This window comes from Phyllostomus discolor, chromosome 7 (genome assembly GCF_004126475.2).
Source record: "Phyllostomus discolor isolate MPI-MPIP mPhyDis1 chromosome 7, mPhyDis1.pri.v3, whole genome shotgun sequence".
In the NCBI taxonomy this organism is placed as follows: Eukaryota; Metazoa; Chordata; class Mammalia; order Chiroptera; family Phyllostomidae; genus Phyllostomus; species Phyllostomus discolor.
In genome coordinates this window covers 46382546-46397077 of record NC_040909.2, presented here as the reverse complement: position 1 = coordinate 46397077, position 14532 = coordinate 46382546, and the positions used below count along the sequence as shown (strand labels likewise).

The 14532-nt window shown below is 37.5% G+C and overlaps 1 protein-coding gene across 1 annotated transcript in view; it reads left to right on the top strand.

The window, feature by feature from the left end:
- PBRM1 (polybromo 1) overlaps positions 1 to 14532 on the top strand; it is a 123232-nt gene that overhangs the window by 58931 nt on the left and 49769 nt on the right. Inside the window, exons 17-19 of the mRNA XM_036030884.1 lie at positions 3086 to 3191; positions 7555 to 8197; positions 13062 to 13273. Of these exons, the coding sequence (XP_035886777.1) occupies positions 3086 to 3191; positions 7555 to 8197; positions 13062 to 13273 (961 nt within the window). The remainder of the gene's footprint in view (positions 1 to 3085; positions 3192 to 7554; positions 8198 to 13061; positions 13274 to 14532) is intronic.

Genomic DNA, 14532 nt, shown 5'->3' with positions numbered 1-14532 from the left:
ATTGATCATAGTTTTGATCTTCTTTTTCTTAGATAAGTCCCTTTAATGTTTCATATACTAAGGGCTTGGTGATGATGAACTCCTTTAACTTGACCTTAACTGGGAAGCACTTTATCTGTCTTTCCATTCTAAATGATAGTTTGCTGAATAGGGTCATCGAGGTTGTAGGTCCTTGCCTTTCATGACTTGAAATACTTCTTTCTAGCTCCTCCTTGCCTGCCAGTTTTCTTTTGAGAAGTCAGCTGATAGTCTTATGGGAACTCCTTTGTAAGTAACTGTCTCCTTTTCTTTTGCTGCTTTTAAGATTCTCTCCTTGCCCTGGCTGGTGTAGTTCAATGGGTTGAGTGTGGGCCTGTGAAGCAAGGGGTCGCTGGTTCAATTCCCGACTCAGGGCACATGCCTGGGTTGCAGGCCAGGTCCCCATTAGGGACACATGACAGGCAACCACACATTGATGGTTCTCTCCCTCTCTTGCTCCCTCCCTTCTCTCTAAAAATAAATAAGTAAAATCTTAAAAAAAAAAGATTCCTTATCTTTCATCTTGGGCAATGTAATTATGATGTGCCTTGGTGTATTCCTCCTTGGGTCCAACTTCTTTGGGACTGTGAACTTCCTGGACTTTTTGGAAGTCTGTTTCCTTTACCAGATTGGGGAAGTTCTCCTTCATTATTTTTTCAAATAAGTTTTCAATTTCTTGCTCTTCCTCTTCCCCTTCTGGCACCCCTATGATTCAGATATTGAAACATTTAAAGTTGTCCTGGAGGTTCCTAAGCCTGTCCTAATTTTTTGAGTTCTCGTTTCTTCATTCCATTCTGGTTGAATGTTTATTTTTTCCTTCTGGTCCAAACTGTTCATTTGAGTTTTGGTTTCCTTCCCTTCATTATTGGAAAAATAAAGAAAAATATTCTTTATAAAATAAAGAAAATATATTCTTTGTTTTCCTTAAAATATTCTTTTAAAAATAAATATTTTTTCTTTATTTCACATTGCATTACCTTCATTTTTCCTCTATTTTGAGACCATACTCAACCATTTCTGTGAGCATCCTGATTACCAGTGTTTTGAACTCTGCATCTGGTGGGTTGGCTCTTTCTTCATCACTTAGTTCTATTTGTGGAATTTTGATCTGTTCTTGCATTTGGGTCATATTTCTTTGTCTCAGCGCACCTGTTACATTGTAAGAGTGGAGCCTGAGGTATTCACCAGGGCAGGGCAACCCATGTCTCTGTATTGTGGTGCTGTATGTGGAGGGGGAGTCTGAAAGGCAACAGTGATGCTTGCTCGGTTCTCAGCTAGCTTTCAGTCACTTCCCCTGCTACCCACAAGCAAATTGGGCCCTTCTGGTGCTGATTCCCCAGTGGGTGGGTTTGTGTACATTCTAGGACACTTTGGGTTTCTCCAGCAAACTTTCCTTGTGAGGCTAGGAGTTTCTCTCACTGCCACAACCCCCACAGATTTTTTTAGTTCCCCGTGTTGGATCCCTGGGTTATATGATCTGTCTTGCTCCCCAGTTCCTCCTGGTTTATCTGCACATAAATGTGGGACTGCCATTGTTGCCTTGCCTGTCCAGTCCTCTAGCTACCACCTTGCCACATCCAGCTGTCCATCTTTTCCCTTGCTACCGGTCTGGATGAGTGTTCTTCTTTAATTCCTTGGTTGTGGGGCTTCCATACAGTTTGATTTTCTGTCAGTTCTGCTTATTTTTTGTTTTTAAATTTGTTGTTCTTCTTTTGGTTGTGTGAGGAGGCAAAGTGTATCTATCTATGCCTCCATCTTGGCCAGAAGTCTTGATTTTCAGTTTTATCAGTAGAGCTAGGATACATTCTTCTTTGATATTTTTCTATTTCAAATTCCTTATCTACTTAATTTTTTATTGATGTATACTTGATATATAACATTGTATTACTTTCAGGTATATAACATAATGATTTGATCTTTTCTCAGTATCTATGAGTTTCTTTTGCTGTGTTCTTTTAGATTATGCATATAAGTGAAATCATGCAGTATTTGTCTTTCCCTCTGACTTAATTTACTTAGCATAATTCCCTCAAGGTCCATCCATGCTGTCACAAATGGCAAGAACAGTACTCTGTGTGTTTGTACACGACATTTTCTTTTTCCATTTATCCCTTGATGTACGCTTAGGTTGTTTCCTTAGGCTGTTGTAAATAATCTTGTAGTTAACATGGATAGGAGTGCGGATATATTTTTGAGTTTATCTACTTTAAATCTCCCAGAAATAAAATAATGTTTTCAAGTCACTTTTTCTTTCTTCCACCATTACATTTGAATATAAAATAAAGTGGGATGTTTTATGAGCAAAGAAATGCTTCTCTGTTATAAGGGTTTACAATGTCCTCAGCACATTGGCTAATGTGCTGGCTAATGTGCTGTTTTCTGCCACTGGTAGGGGAAAAAAGCCACCCTTAGGGGTAGCCAAAGAAAAGAGGTCACATTCCCTCAGCCCCTCTGCTCTGGCAACAGACAGGAAAGACAGAGCCTGTGCTGGGGAAATGGGAGGCCATTAGATAGGTAACCTTGCTCTTAGCTACATATGCTACTCTCAAATCATTTCATTCTTTAGAGAGCTCCTAAGCAGGAATTGTTGCTTTTCACAGATCAAATTCCTGACTGTGAATTCAGATTGATGCTAAATCCCATTTCATATGGGATTTGAGAACAGTGTTTGAGGTATTGTTCTCCAACTACCAAATATTTTAAATTTTTAATTGTTATTGAGTTAACTATGCTACTTGAGTGTCCAGTAAAAGATTTATGGAGAAAAAACACATGTTAATATATTTTAAAACTTCTGTAGACACTTGCAATGATTCTACTCTAGCAGTTCTCAAACTTTAAATGCATGTCAGCACATTAAAATCACTTGGAAAGCTTTCACAACAAACCAGTTGAGGCCTAGGCTCACTCCACAAAGATGTGATTTTGTTGCTTTGTAGTGATCTCAAGGTTTATTTCCTTAGTTCCAAACTAGTCTAACCTGTGTTTTTAAAACTTTGTGTCTATGTATTATATTTAAATAGGAAGTATTTTAGAAAATAATTTTAAATATATTTATGGAATATAGGTGTACAATGACGCGCACATCCTGGAGAAGTTACTCAAGGATAAAAGGAAAGAACTGGGCCCACTGCCTGACGATGATGACATGGCTTCTCCCAAACTCAAACTGAGTAAGGCAGCCTCATAGTTCATTGTTCCATTTACTGTGTAAAGGATAGACTACTGATTTACTGAAATAATATTTAATTAATTGGTGAATATGTTTGAACTTGCACTCCAGCATCAAGTTCCTTCCCTCTTCTCAATCATTCTCTTCCATATTTTAAGTAGTTAAACTGGGGAAAAGCATGTGTGAATAGAATATAATTTCAACGGTATTGTTTACCTTCTTGAATGTGGTAGACATTTTGTAAATGTTATGAAATAGGAATAGGCAGAGTAGATTATTTTTTTCCTACAAATGATGCCTGGAAGATGTAGTGGCAGACTTCATTTTTGTATGTTTGTTTGCTCTTTACTGGAATTCAAAATAAATCCCAGCAGCTTCTCCTAGGCAGAATTTGAGAGTGTGGAGATACCTGGCCACTGTACTGCACTCAGCTGTCTTGAGTGCCGTGTGTGGATGGTGGTTTTATTTAAAGATGTAAGGGGAAAGAAGAAAGCAAAAATAATTACTACCATTGGACTAAACAAGAGGTTTCTGCCTTACGAAGTCATATAATAAACAAAGTAAATACCAAAAAATGATAGTGGTATTGTCAGATGTTTTTTAGAGCCATATTTACCAAAAGGGGAAAAGAGATTCTACTTTTTATGTGAAATGACTACAAACTAAACTTTACAATAGCTGTGGATATGATTGCTAGGTGATGATTTTTTTTTAGTTACGGTATTTATCTTTTCATGGAATAGTAAAGGCATACAGAAGGTTTGCAGAAATGAAAACATTTTTTTCTACTTTTTAGGGACACAGTGCCTTTTATAACTAGACCTGGCCATGACAGTGTAGCTTGGTTAGTTAGAGTGTCATCCCAGTGTACCACAGTTGCAGGTTCGATCCCCTGTCAGGGCACATATAAGAATCAACCAATGAATATAAATAAATGGAACAAATCTATGTTTCTTTCTCTCCCTTTCTGTCTGTCCCTGTCTCCCTCCTCTCCCTCTCTCTACCCCCCTTTCTTTCTAAAATCAATCAATAAAATTTTTTTTTAAACTAGAACTAATTCCTGAGTTAGAAACCTAAATCTTATACCTTTTTATTACTATTTTTATCCTCACCTGAGGACCTGCTTACTGATTTTAGAGAGGGGGAAAGGGAGGGAGAGAGAAAGGGAAGGAAACTTTGATGATAGAGAGGAACATTGATTATTGTATGCATCCCAATCAGGACAGAACTTGCAACCTATGCATGTGCCCTGACTTAGGTATCAAACCCACAACCTTTCAGTTTGTGGTGGGTTGACACTCAACCAACTGAGCCATACTGGCCAGGGTGAAGTGTGGGGAAAGAGAAGAGATTTTCTCTTCTCTTGTGAAGAGATTTTAATGTGTAATGTTAACTTCCTTTTCATTTCTCTATGTTATATTATGAAAAAAATTTCAAACATAAATATATAAAGAATGGTACCCCGGTGTGCTATACCTGTTGTTCAGCATTATCAAGATTGTGTCATACTTATTTCCTATATCCTGTTTTCTCTCATTTTTAAATTTTAAATTATTTTAAAGAAAATCTAAGTCATTTTATCTCTACATATTTCAGTTTGCATCTATAAAATATACAGATACAGTTGACCCTTGAACAGCTTGAGGGGACATGTGCCTAAAATCCCCATTTAATTTCATTGAGGCCTCATATGCAGATTCCCACCACAGAATCAAAAATACTGTTTTTAATCTGAGGTTTGTTGAATCTGCAGACTTGAAACTTAGTGATACAGGCAGACATGCTGTTTATTGAAAAAAAATTTGTGTGTAAGTAGACCCTTGCAGTTCAAATTCATGTTGTTCAAGAGTCAACTGAATTTTTCTTAAATAAGCATGAAGTCATTATCACATCTAAGAAAATTAGCAGTTTCTTAGTTTCTGGGTCTCATCTAATAATCTGACAAATTTTACTTATTGTCTTACAAATAATTATTTTTACATTTGGTTTCTTCAGGCTAGAAAGTTCCTCATATTACATTTGATAGTTATGCCTCTAAACTCATGATCTAGAGTAGTGCCCCTCCTTTTTTTTTTAACCCTCATGCCACTGATTCTTTAGGAACCAGGTCACTTTCTTGCACAGTTCCAAATTCTGGATTAATCATTTCACTTCCTTATGATTTTATTTAACTTTTTCCTTTGTTCCCCTTAGTTCTTATAAATGAACGTTAATTCTAGACCTGGCTGGTATGATTCAGTGGATTGAGTGCCGGCATGTGAACCAAAGGGTCACTGGTTTGATTCCCAGTCAGGGCACGACTGGGTTGCAGGCCGGATCCCCAGTTGGGGATGCATGAGAAGCAACCACACATTGATGTTTCTCTCCCTCTCTTTCTCTTCCCTTCCCCTCTCTCTAATAAATAAATACATACATACATACATAAATAAAACCTTTTTTAAAAAAGAAAGTTAATTCTAAAGGCTTGACTGGATTCTGCTTTGGCTTGGCAAGGATTCTTTGTAATAGGTATTCTACACTTAGGTTGCATCACATCTTAGGGCATCGTCTGGTTGAGGTAGAATCCAGAGAAGGTTTGCACATCGAATTTGAATGATACTTCTTTTTCTGTAAATTCCCCTCCATCTCTCTTTTCATTTTTCCTTTGCAGTTTATTTGTTGAAGAATGTAGGTTTGTACTATAATTTACCACAGTCTAGGTTTTGCTAATTGCATCCATTTACTGTATTTAACATGTTCTTTGGCCTTTCTATTTTCTGTAATTGGTGCGGGAGACTTGATCAAATTTAGATTTGATCCATGTCCCCCACCTTTGGCACACAACCCAACTTCAGAGGTGATATAATCTTCCATCAGTTGGCACATAATATCTGGTTGTTTCTGTCCATTATGTTAACAGTTACTAATGCTGAGCTATTGATTCACTAAAGATATACAAAAATAGTGATGGTTACAGTATATTAACATTTCCTACTTAGTTACTAGCTGAAATACTTATATAAAGAAACTTTGCCTCATCCAATATTTGACTACCTGGCAATACAGTTTTTGGTTTGTTGGTTTATTCTGGGTTTTGGTGTTTTGTTTTGTTTTGTTTTGTTTTTGAAGGGATAAACGCTAGATTTTGTTCCCTTTTATTTACTAGTGTTCAGAATGCAGCATTGTTTTACTAACATCCTTCAACATTTACCCAGTTGTTTGTTCATTTTTATGTATTATTAAGGACTACTAGATTTAAACATATTGCTTAATTTTAAACCATTGTAGTTGTTGTCCTTATTGATGCTCATGTTGACTCAGGCTGGCTGCTGTGTTCTTTTCACATGACCATGTTAAGAAGTTCTTGAAAGATTTTTGTATTGTCTAGTGTTTTAAGATATTCTAGGCTTGCCCTGACTGGTGAAGCTCAGTGGATTGAGCACCAGCCTGCAAATCACAGGGTCACTGGTTTGATTCTCAGTATGGCACATACCTGGGTTGTGGGGCAGGTCCCTGGTGGGGGGCATTCGAGAGGCAACCAACGTTGCGGTTTCTCTTCCTATCTTTCTCCCTCCCTTCCTCTCTCTCTAAAAGTAAAATCTTAAAAATATATATAACAGATATTCTAGGCTCATCTTGTGCAGACTGGGAATCAGGAGTTACTGACATTAGTATTTGAAATCAGAATTTCAAAACTACAGTCTGTATAGTCAAAATTATTCAGGGATATACTGCTACTGGGTTGGTCATTGTTTCTATGCTTTTCAGTGGACTAACCTAGGAAAGTGTGTGTGCATATGCTTTATATTTAAAGATAAAACACATTATAAGTTCATACTATGCTCTCAATTGAGATTTAAGCCTACAAGGCTTTTTGTTGTTTGTTTGTTTGTTTGTTTTTAATGATTTTAATTATTTTTAGAGAGGGGAAGGGAAGGAGAAAGGGAGAGAAGCATCAGTGTGTGGTTGCCTCTCAAGCACCCCCTACTGGGGACCTGGCCTGCAACCCAGGCATGTGCTCTAACTGGGAATCAAACCAGTGATCTTTTGGTTCTCAGTCTGGTGCCCACACTGAGCCACACCAGCCAGGGCAAGGCTATAAGGTTTCTATAAGTGTCCTCTGTTTTAACATCTGTATCTCTTTTTCACACATGATGAAATTCAGTTCTCCAAAATACCACAGGTGATGGAATTAGAATGTCACATAAATAACTCATTTGCTTTATTCTGCCTTATTCCCAACTATTTCAACAGTACTTACTGTCTAACCAAAAATATGATTACTGACAACAGCTTAAATTTTTTCCAGTTCTTTTTTGTCGGTAGGAAATATAAATTTAGGTTCATTTCATTTTATCCAATTAACATTAAATCTCTTTTTTTAGGTAGGAAGAGTGGCATTTCTCCTAAAAAGTCAAAATACATGACTCCGATGCAGCAGAAACTAAATGAAGTCTATGAAGCTGTAAAGAACTACACTGATAAGAGGGGTCGCCGTCTCAGTGCCATATTTCTGAGACTTCCTTCCAGATCTGAGCTGCCTGACTATTATCTGACCATTAAAAAGCCAATGGACATGGAAAAAATTCGAAGTCATATGATGGCCAACAAATACCAAGATATAGACTCCATGGTTGAGGACTTCGTCATGATGTTTAATAATGCCTGTACATACAATGAGCCTGAGTCTTTGATCTACAAAGATGCCCTTGTCCTACACAAAGTTCTGCTTGAAACTCGGAGAGATCTGGAGGGAGATGAGGACTCTCATGTTCCAAATGTGACCATGCTGATTCAAGAGCTTATCCATAATCTTTTTGTGTCAGTCATGAGTCATCAGGATGATGAGGGAAGATGCTATAGTGATTCATTAGCAGAAATTCCTGCTGTGGACCCCAGCTTTCCAAACAGACCTCCTCTTACTTTTGACATAATTAGAAAAAATGTTGAAAATAATCGCTACCGGCGGCTTGATTTATTTCAAGAGCATATGTTTGAAGTATTAGAAAGGGCAAGAAGGATGAATCGGTAAGTTTTCAAAGCCATTTCTTTTTTTATGAACTGTGATATTTAATGTGAAACATAAGAAAGAATTCTACTTTGTTGTATTATTTCAGCTTAGATACATACATGACTACGGTTGGAAGAGGGCTATTTTGAATTCTAATTAACCAGAACTTCTAGAGAAAAAGCATCTAAATTATAAATTAGGACTAATAAGAAGGAGTAAGACAAAATTGAAGATCTATTGAAAAGAATAACTTAAAATACAGCCTTTCCCAAAACACTTTTTTAAAGGATAAAGTTTATAGTTACAAATAGGAACATGATTTCCCTTTGAAGGTTGAGTTCAGTTCAAGCATACTTTAAATAAATTAAAATAGTTCTAAGGTATTGATATTTTGAGATTAAACTGATGTAAATTTGGTCACTGTTTCAGTGTACTTAAAAGCACTTTCTTACCTGAAATTTCTCCTTTTAAGTGCCTTCTGCAGACATTAAATGTTCTAAAAGAAGCAATCAAAGTTAAATTTCCATCAAGTTTAAATTCCCTTGTAAATTCACTTGTTGTATATCTTTGCCACACGACAATAGTATACTCAACTGTTAAAACAATTTCAGTTCAGCAATTACAGTGTGCCTTCTTTGTGCTCTTGGCGTCATTTAAGGAAATATAATATAAAAAGTTAAAGATACAGACTCAACCTTCTTGAAGCTTACAGTCATCATGCTGAGAGCTAGACCTTCAGGCAGTTAGCATGGGGTAATTCTATCTGGGGAGTCTGTGAAGCCTACGTTTGCTCTGGATCATGAAAAAAAATTAATAGTAACGTTTGCTGTTACTCATAAGCACCTGTTCTTTGTAAATCACCATGCTAAGCACTTTATGTAGATAATCTCTGATCCTTATAATAGCCGATCTAGGTAGGTAATAATCTTCCCAGGTTACATGTGAAGAAGTGCACAGAGAGAAGTTGCCCAGAGTCACACAAGTAGAGTGGTAGCTCATTTTGTTCCCCACTTGTAGAGGGCTAGGACTGAGATAGTCACCAAGATATCAGTCATGGAGTACAGCCATGGATGATAAGGCTTGAGTTTGTGCTCTAAAAGCTTTAAGTCTGACAGTTGGGATAGGACCTATGCTTAGGGGGAAATAATTCCAGTCATGAGACAACACATAGCAAATAGATATTTAGTAAAGATGGTGGAGGAAGGCACTCCACACTAGAGTTCTAAAAAGGCTTCAGGCATCAGGGAAAATGGAGGAATGGGTGGGATTCACATAAGACAAGTGGTATGAGTAAAGGCATAGGGTCAGGAAATGAATATAGTGTGTTCAAGGGATGGACTAGAGAGGCCCTTGAGTGACACATTTAGGAAATGGTCTCTTTATTCTTCAACAGTGGGAATAGATAAAGAGAAAGATGGAGGACAGGGAACATCTTGTAGTCAAAATCTGCATTCAGGCCCTGCTGGTGTGGCTCAAGGGATTAACTGCTGGCCTGTGAACCAAAGGGTTGCCAGTTTGATTTCCAGTCAGGTCACATGCCTGGGGTGTAGGCCAGGTCCCCAGTAGGGGGTGCGTGTAGGGCAACCACACATTGATGTTTCTCTCCCTCTCTTCTCCCTTCCTTCCTCTCTCTCAAAACAAATTAAAAAATTAAAATCTGCATTCATTTATTATTTTCATTTATTCAACAAATGTTTATTGAGTAGTCAGTTGGTGAAATGTTGATTGAACTGTCAGTTAGAGTATTATCTGGATGCATGAGATACACCAGTGGACAAAGTGGATAAGCCCTGCTTGCATGGAACTTACACTTCTGTTCTTCTCAGTTTACTTAAAGACCCTTTAAATCTAAAGTCACTTCCTGCCCCATCCCCATTACATCTTGGCATTACCTCTGTGAGTCTTCCAAAGTACATTTGTCTCTTAGATATTAGCAACTTTATTTATTTTCATGTAGATAACATGATTATTTTAAGAATTAACCAGACTTTTGCCCTGGTTGGTGTGGCTCAGTGGATTGAGCACAGGCCTGTGAACCAAAGGTTCACTGGTTCGGTTCTTGGTCCAGACACTTGCCTGGGTTGTGGGCCAGGTTCACAGTGCTGGGCATGTAAGAGGCAACCACACATTAATGTTTCTCTCCCTCTTTCTCCTTCCCTTCCCCTCTCTCTAAAAATAGATAAAATTTGTTTTTAAAAAAGAATTAACCAGATTTGTATCCCTAGAAAATGAGCTTTTTTCATTCTTCCATTGTTGACATGACTGGTGTTTGCTTTTGAGGCCTGGGAGATGGAATCCAAAGTTTATTTATAGGAAATAGTGATCAGTTTCACTCTCATGCCCACAGTTTTGTTGCAAAACATAAGGGAAGCCATTCTTTGTGAATGAATATTGTATACAGTAATTAAGAATAACCGATGCTGCTGAGATGGAGATGCATCAGTTGAGTAAATGATAACCATGGCTTTATTTACTATATTGCCAGTAATTTACTATATTGATAGCAGATGTCCCAAAACTATTAAGTTCATGAATTCCATGAAGTCCACATACAATACATTTTCACATTGATCTTTTAACAGTGTTCATGCTTCTTCACAACTTACCCGTACCCACCACTGCTACCCATCATCACCTAGGACTTCATCACCTAAAATAGAAGGGATCTGAACAGTGAGGCATAGAAAAGTTCACTCAGTTGACAGTGGTTTTTCTATCAGTAGTATTCAGTAATAGCACAGCGCTGACTTCTACCAGTTGGCCTCTAGCTTTCCTAATGTGCTGACAGTATACCTGGACTCCCTTGCTAATGCTAATGACTCCCTTGCAGGTAAGGGGAAGCATAGGACAACAAGGACAAGAGAAGCACTAACAATTCTCCAGTAATCTTAATTATTTTCCTCTACTGAATATCTGACTTATATGTAAGAATTACCCACCAATTAAGGGGAATAAGAGTTATTTATTTTTCCATCTTGAGTTTTTGTTCTTGCACATGCAGGGAATACCTAGTCTCTTAGATTAACAAGTCCTTCCTATTACTTTGTTTAAAGAAACAAAACAAAGGATATGTCACATGTTTAATGGCTCTGTAAGGAACGTCCATTATTGAACCACATAACATGATGAAATTATAAATCTGCCCCCCCATTTTTCACTGTATCCTAGATTACCAAAAGTGTGTTTTTACTTTTAATTTTGTATATAAAGTTGTAAGCTATTATAAAATGAGTTTTAATTTCTAGTGAACAGTCTTAAGATATTTCTATTCACAAAACAGGCATCAAAATAGTGTTACAGGAATTTCTTCCCTTGGTCCATTTTATTTTTATTGGTTTCCTACAGGTATTAGCATTTCTGTAACCTGCAGAGATTTTTAAAAATCTTTCCAGAAACATCCATTTTAGTTGCTTTGGCAGTAGTTTTAGATTTTCTTGCTAGGTTACCTTTGCTGATGAAGAGAAGCGTTCTAGAGGTTTTGCCAAAGTCTATTACTGTAGTAGTGGGTATCCGCAGGCCCTGACTGGGCTTGCTCTGCCTGCCACCACCCCGCCCTACCAGAATGTCTGTGTAACTGCTGCTGAGACTTTGTCTGTGGTTACCTTTGTGAATAATTTTTCAGACCCTGGTGTTCTTAGTTAATAGAATTATATTTAAGCCTTCCTAAGACCACAGTGGATTGAGAGTAATAAAATTTCTACCAGTCCAAATTCTGAAGTTATTTTGCCCAGTCCTCTCATGTAAAAAAAGAAAAGCTTTTAAAAGTTTTCAGTGTGACAGAGATAATTCTTTTCCATCTCTCTCTGTGTTGCTCTCGATGGTTCCGCAGAATTAGAGGTTCTTTCTGGGAAACTAAAATGAACGCTAACCTGTAACCATTATAGGATCCCTCCTGACTTGGCAGTTTAGGTCAAATGTTCTCTGAGTCCTACCAACCTAGACAGCCATGATACACAAATTAAAAAAGAAGAAAAGGGACATTGCCTAAATCTTTTGTTAACTTTATATCAGGGGTCTCCAACTCCAGGGTGGTGAACCATTATAGGTCCATGGCCTGTTAGGAACCAGAGGTGAACTGGGAAGGAGGGGGCGTGGGTGTTGAGTGAGCGAAGCTTTGCTCAAATTATTGCCTCAGCTCCACCTCTCCCCCACCCCTGCCTTCACAGTCCGTGGAAAAATTATCTCCCATGAAACCAGTCCCTAGTGCCAAAAAGGTTGGGGACTCCTGCTTTATATAATGTGTTGTTCCCTCAACTAAGAGAAAGTAAAAATTAATTCAAAGATTAGATGCAAGTAAGTGTTGCAATTAGTATGGAGCTTCAGTAGTCTTTGGTTCTGGTAGCCCCCTTCTCTTGTGAAAATCAACCATTTCTCCCCTGGAAACTGTATGAGACCTTTCTTTTTACATGAACTATAGAAGGAGCAAGTCTTCATGAAAATGAAACTAGTGGGCATAAAGCTTACCAAGGAAAAATGACTCCAGATTCTATTCTAAGGAATTTTAAAGAGATACCCTTCTTAGCACTGTGCAGAAGTAACATTGTAGCAGTTAACATTAAAGGAGCATTGGATAGAATTTAACGTGTAATTGAAGTGTTTAAAAGAAGCAGTTTGTGCCACTTGCAAAGTAAAAGTTCACAGGTTCAACAGGCAAGTCAAGGCACTTGCCCTAGGTTGCGGATTTAGTCTGTGGTTGGGGCGTGTATGAGAGGCAACTGATCACTGTTTTTCTTTCACACCAGTGTTTCTCTCCCTCTCTTTCTTGCTCTCTTCCCCTCTAAAAATAAATAAACAGATAGATAGATAGATAGATAGATATTTTAAATTTTCAAAAAGGAAGCAGTTCATGTGTCAATAGATATACTCTTGATGTTGTTATAGGACAGATTCCGAAATATATGAAGATGCAGTAGAACTTCAGCAGTTTTTTATTAAAATTCGTGATGAACTCTGCAAAAACGGAGAGATCCTTCTTTCACCGGCACTCAGCTATACAACAAAACATTTGCATAATGATGTGGAGAAAGAGAAAAAGGAAAAATTACCAAGAGAAATAGAGGAAGATAAACTAAAACGAGAAGAAGAAAAAAGAGGTTGGTTTCTTTTCATTTTATTAAATATGAAGAAATATACTATACTTTTTTATAGCTTGTCGTATAATTAACTGTGGAGAAGAATCTTTTTATAAATAAGGACTCAGGATGTTACGCTTTCAAAACAGACATGGTAAGATGTAAATGTTTTTTTATCATTATCAGTTTGATCATCAGACTGGAAAAGACTGGAAGTTACATGTAACACAGCAGTTATCCTAATATTTCAGGAGCAGAGTCAGTTAATTCACAAGTGTGGGAGATTAATACTATGGGTAGATAAAAATCTAAGGGGCCCAGCTGGGGCTAGAAACCATTCTCAGCTGTGAGTGCATCAAGGTTCTGCCCCCTTGTTCAGCAGCATGGCTCTCCTTATACAAAGTGTAGTCCAGATAAGTAGATGATATTTTGGCTGAACCTGATAACTAGAAGGACATTTCTTTAAATTTTTAATTGTATCAATCTAAAAATATTACTTTGAGTCACTTATCAGAAGTTAGAAATATTTTGACAGTGGGAACTTTTATTAGAAATTTGGTCATTTCTGATAAAGCTCATATATATACCTAGAATATATGACTTTGTAAGAGTTATACTAGTCTTTAGCATCAAATCTGCTCCTTATGGATTTTTTCCCTTAAGAAAAAGAAAGTTGATTTGAAGCAAATTTTCTAAAGTAATGGCATACACAAAAAAAGAAGAAAAAGGAACCTGGTTGGTGAGAATAATAATTTTACCAGCATAGGGCTAGCTACAAAAACTAGCAGCTTTGTTCACAGAGTAGATATACTCATTCAGGATGATGATTAGGGGAGGGAGTGAGGAGGAGGAGGGTCTCTGTCTTTGCCAGTGAAAAGTGATTGATGTAGAAATGAATGGTGTAGACCAGCAGCTTTACTAGCCCAGCATGACAGTGAGATTGAGGAGTACCCTGAAACTTAGCTGTAGAAGCGGTAAAATAAGCTCTCCACATAGTCTTAAGTGACTGGAAAACTATACATGTGCAGGGGAGATATGAGAACTGAATGAAACACGAAATGCAAGGGATACCTGAAAGTTGGTTACAACTTGGAATGCATTCCCCAAGCCATATACAAATTAATCATCAGAGGGTGATTTCTTGTAGGTTTGAGGCACTTGAGTACAGTCATCACCTAAATCATTTGTTAACCCTAAGCTATGCGGACTTAGGAGCAGCCCTTCATGTCATGTGGCTTAGTATACTTATAATGGGAGTCTCAAAGGAAAGAAGAGAAAGA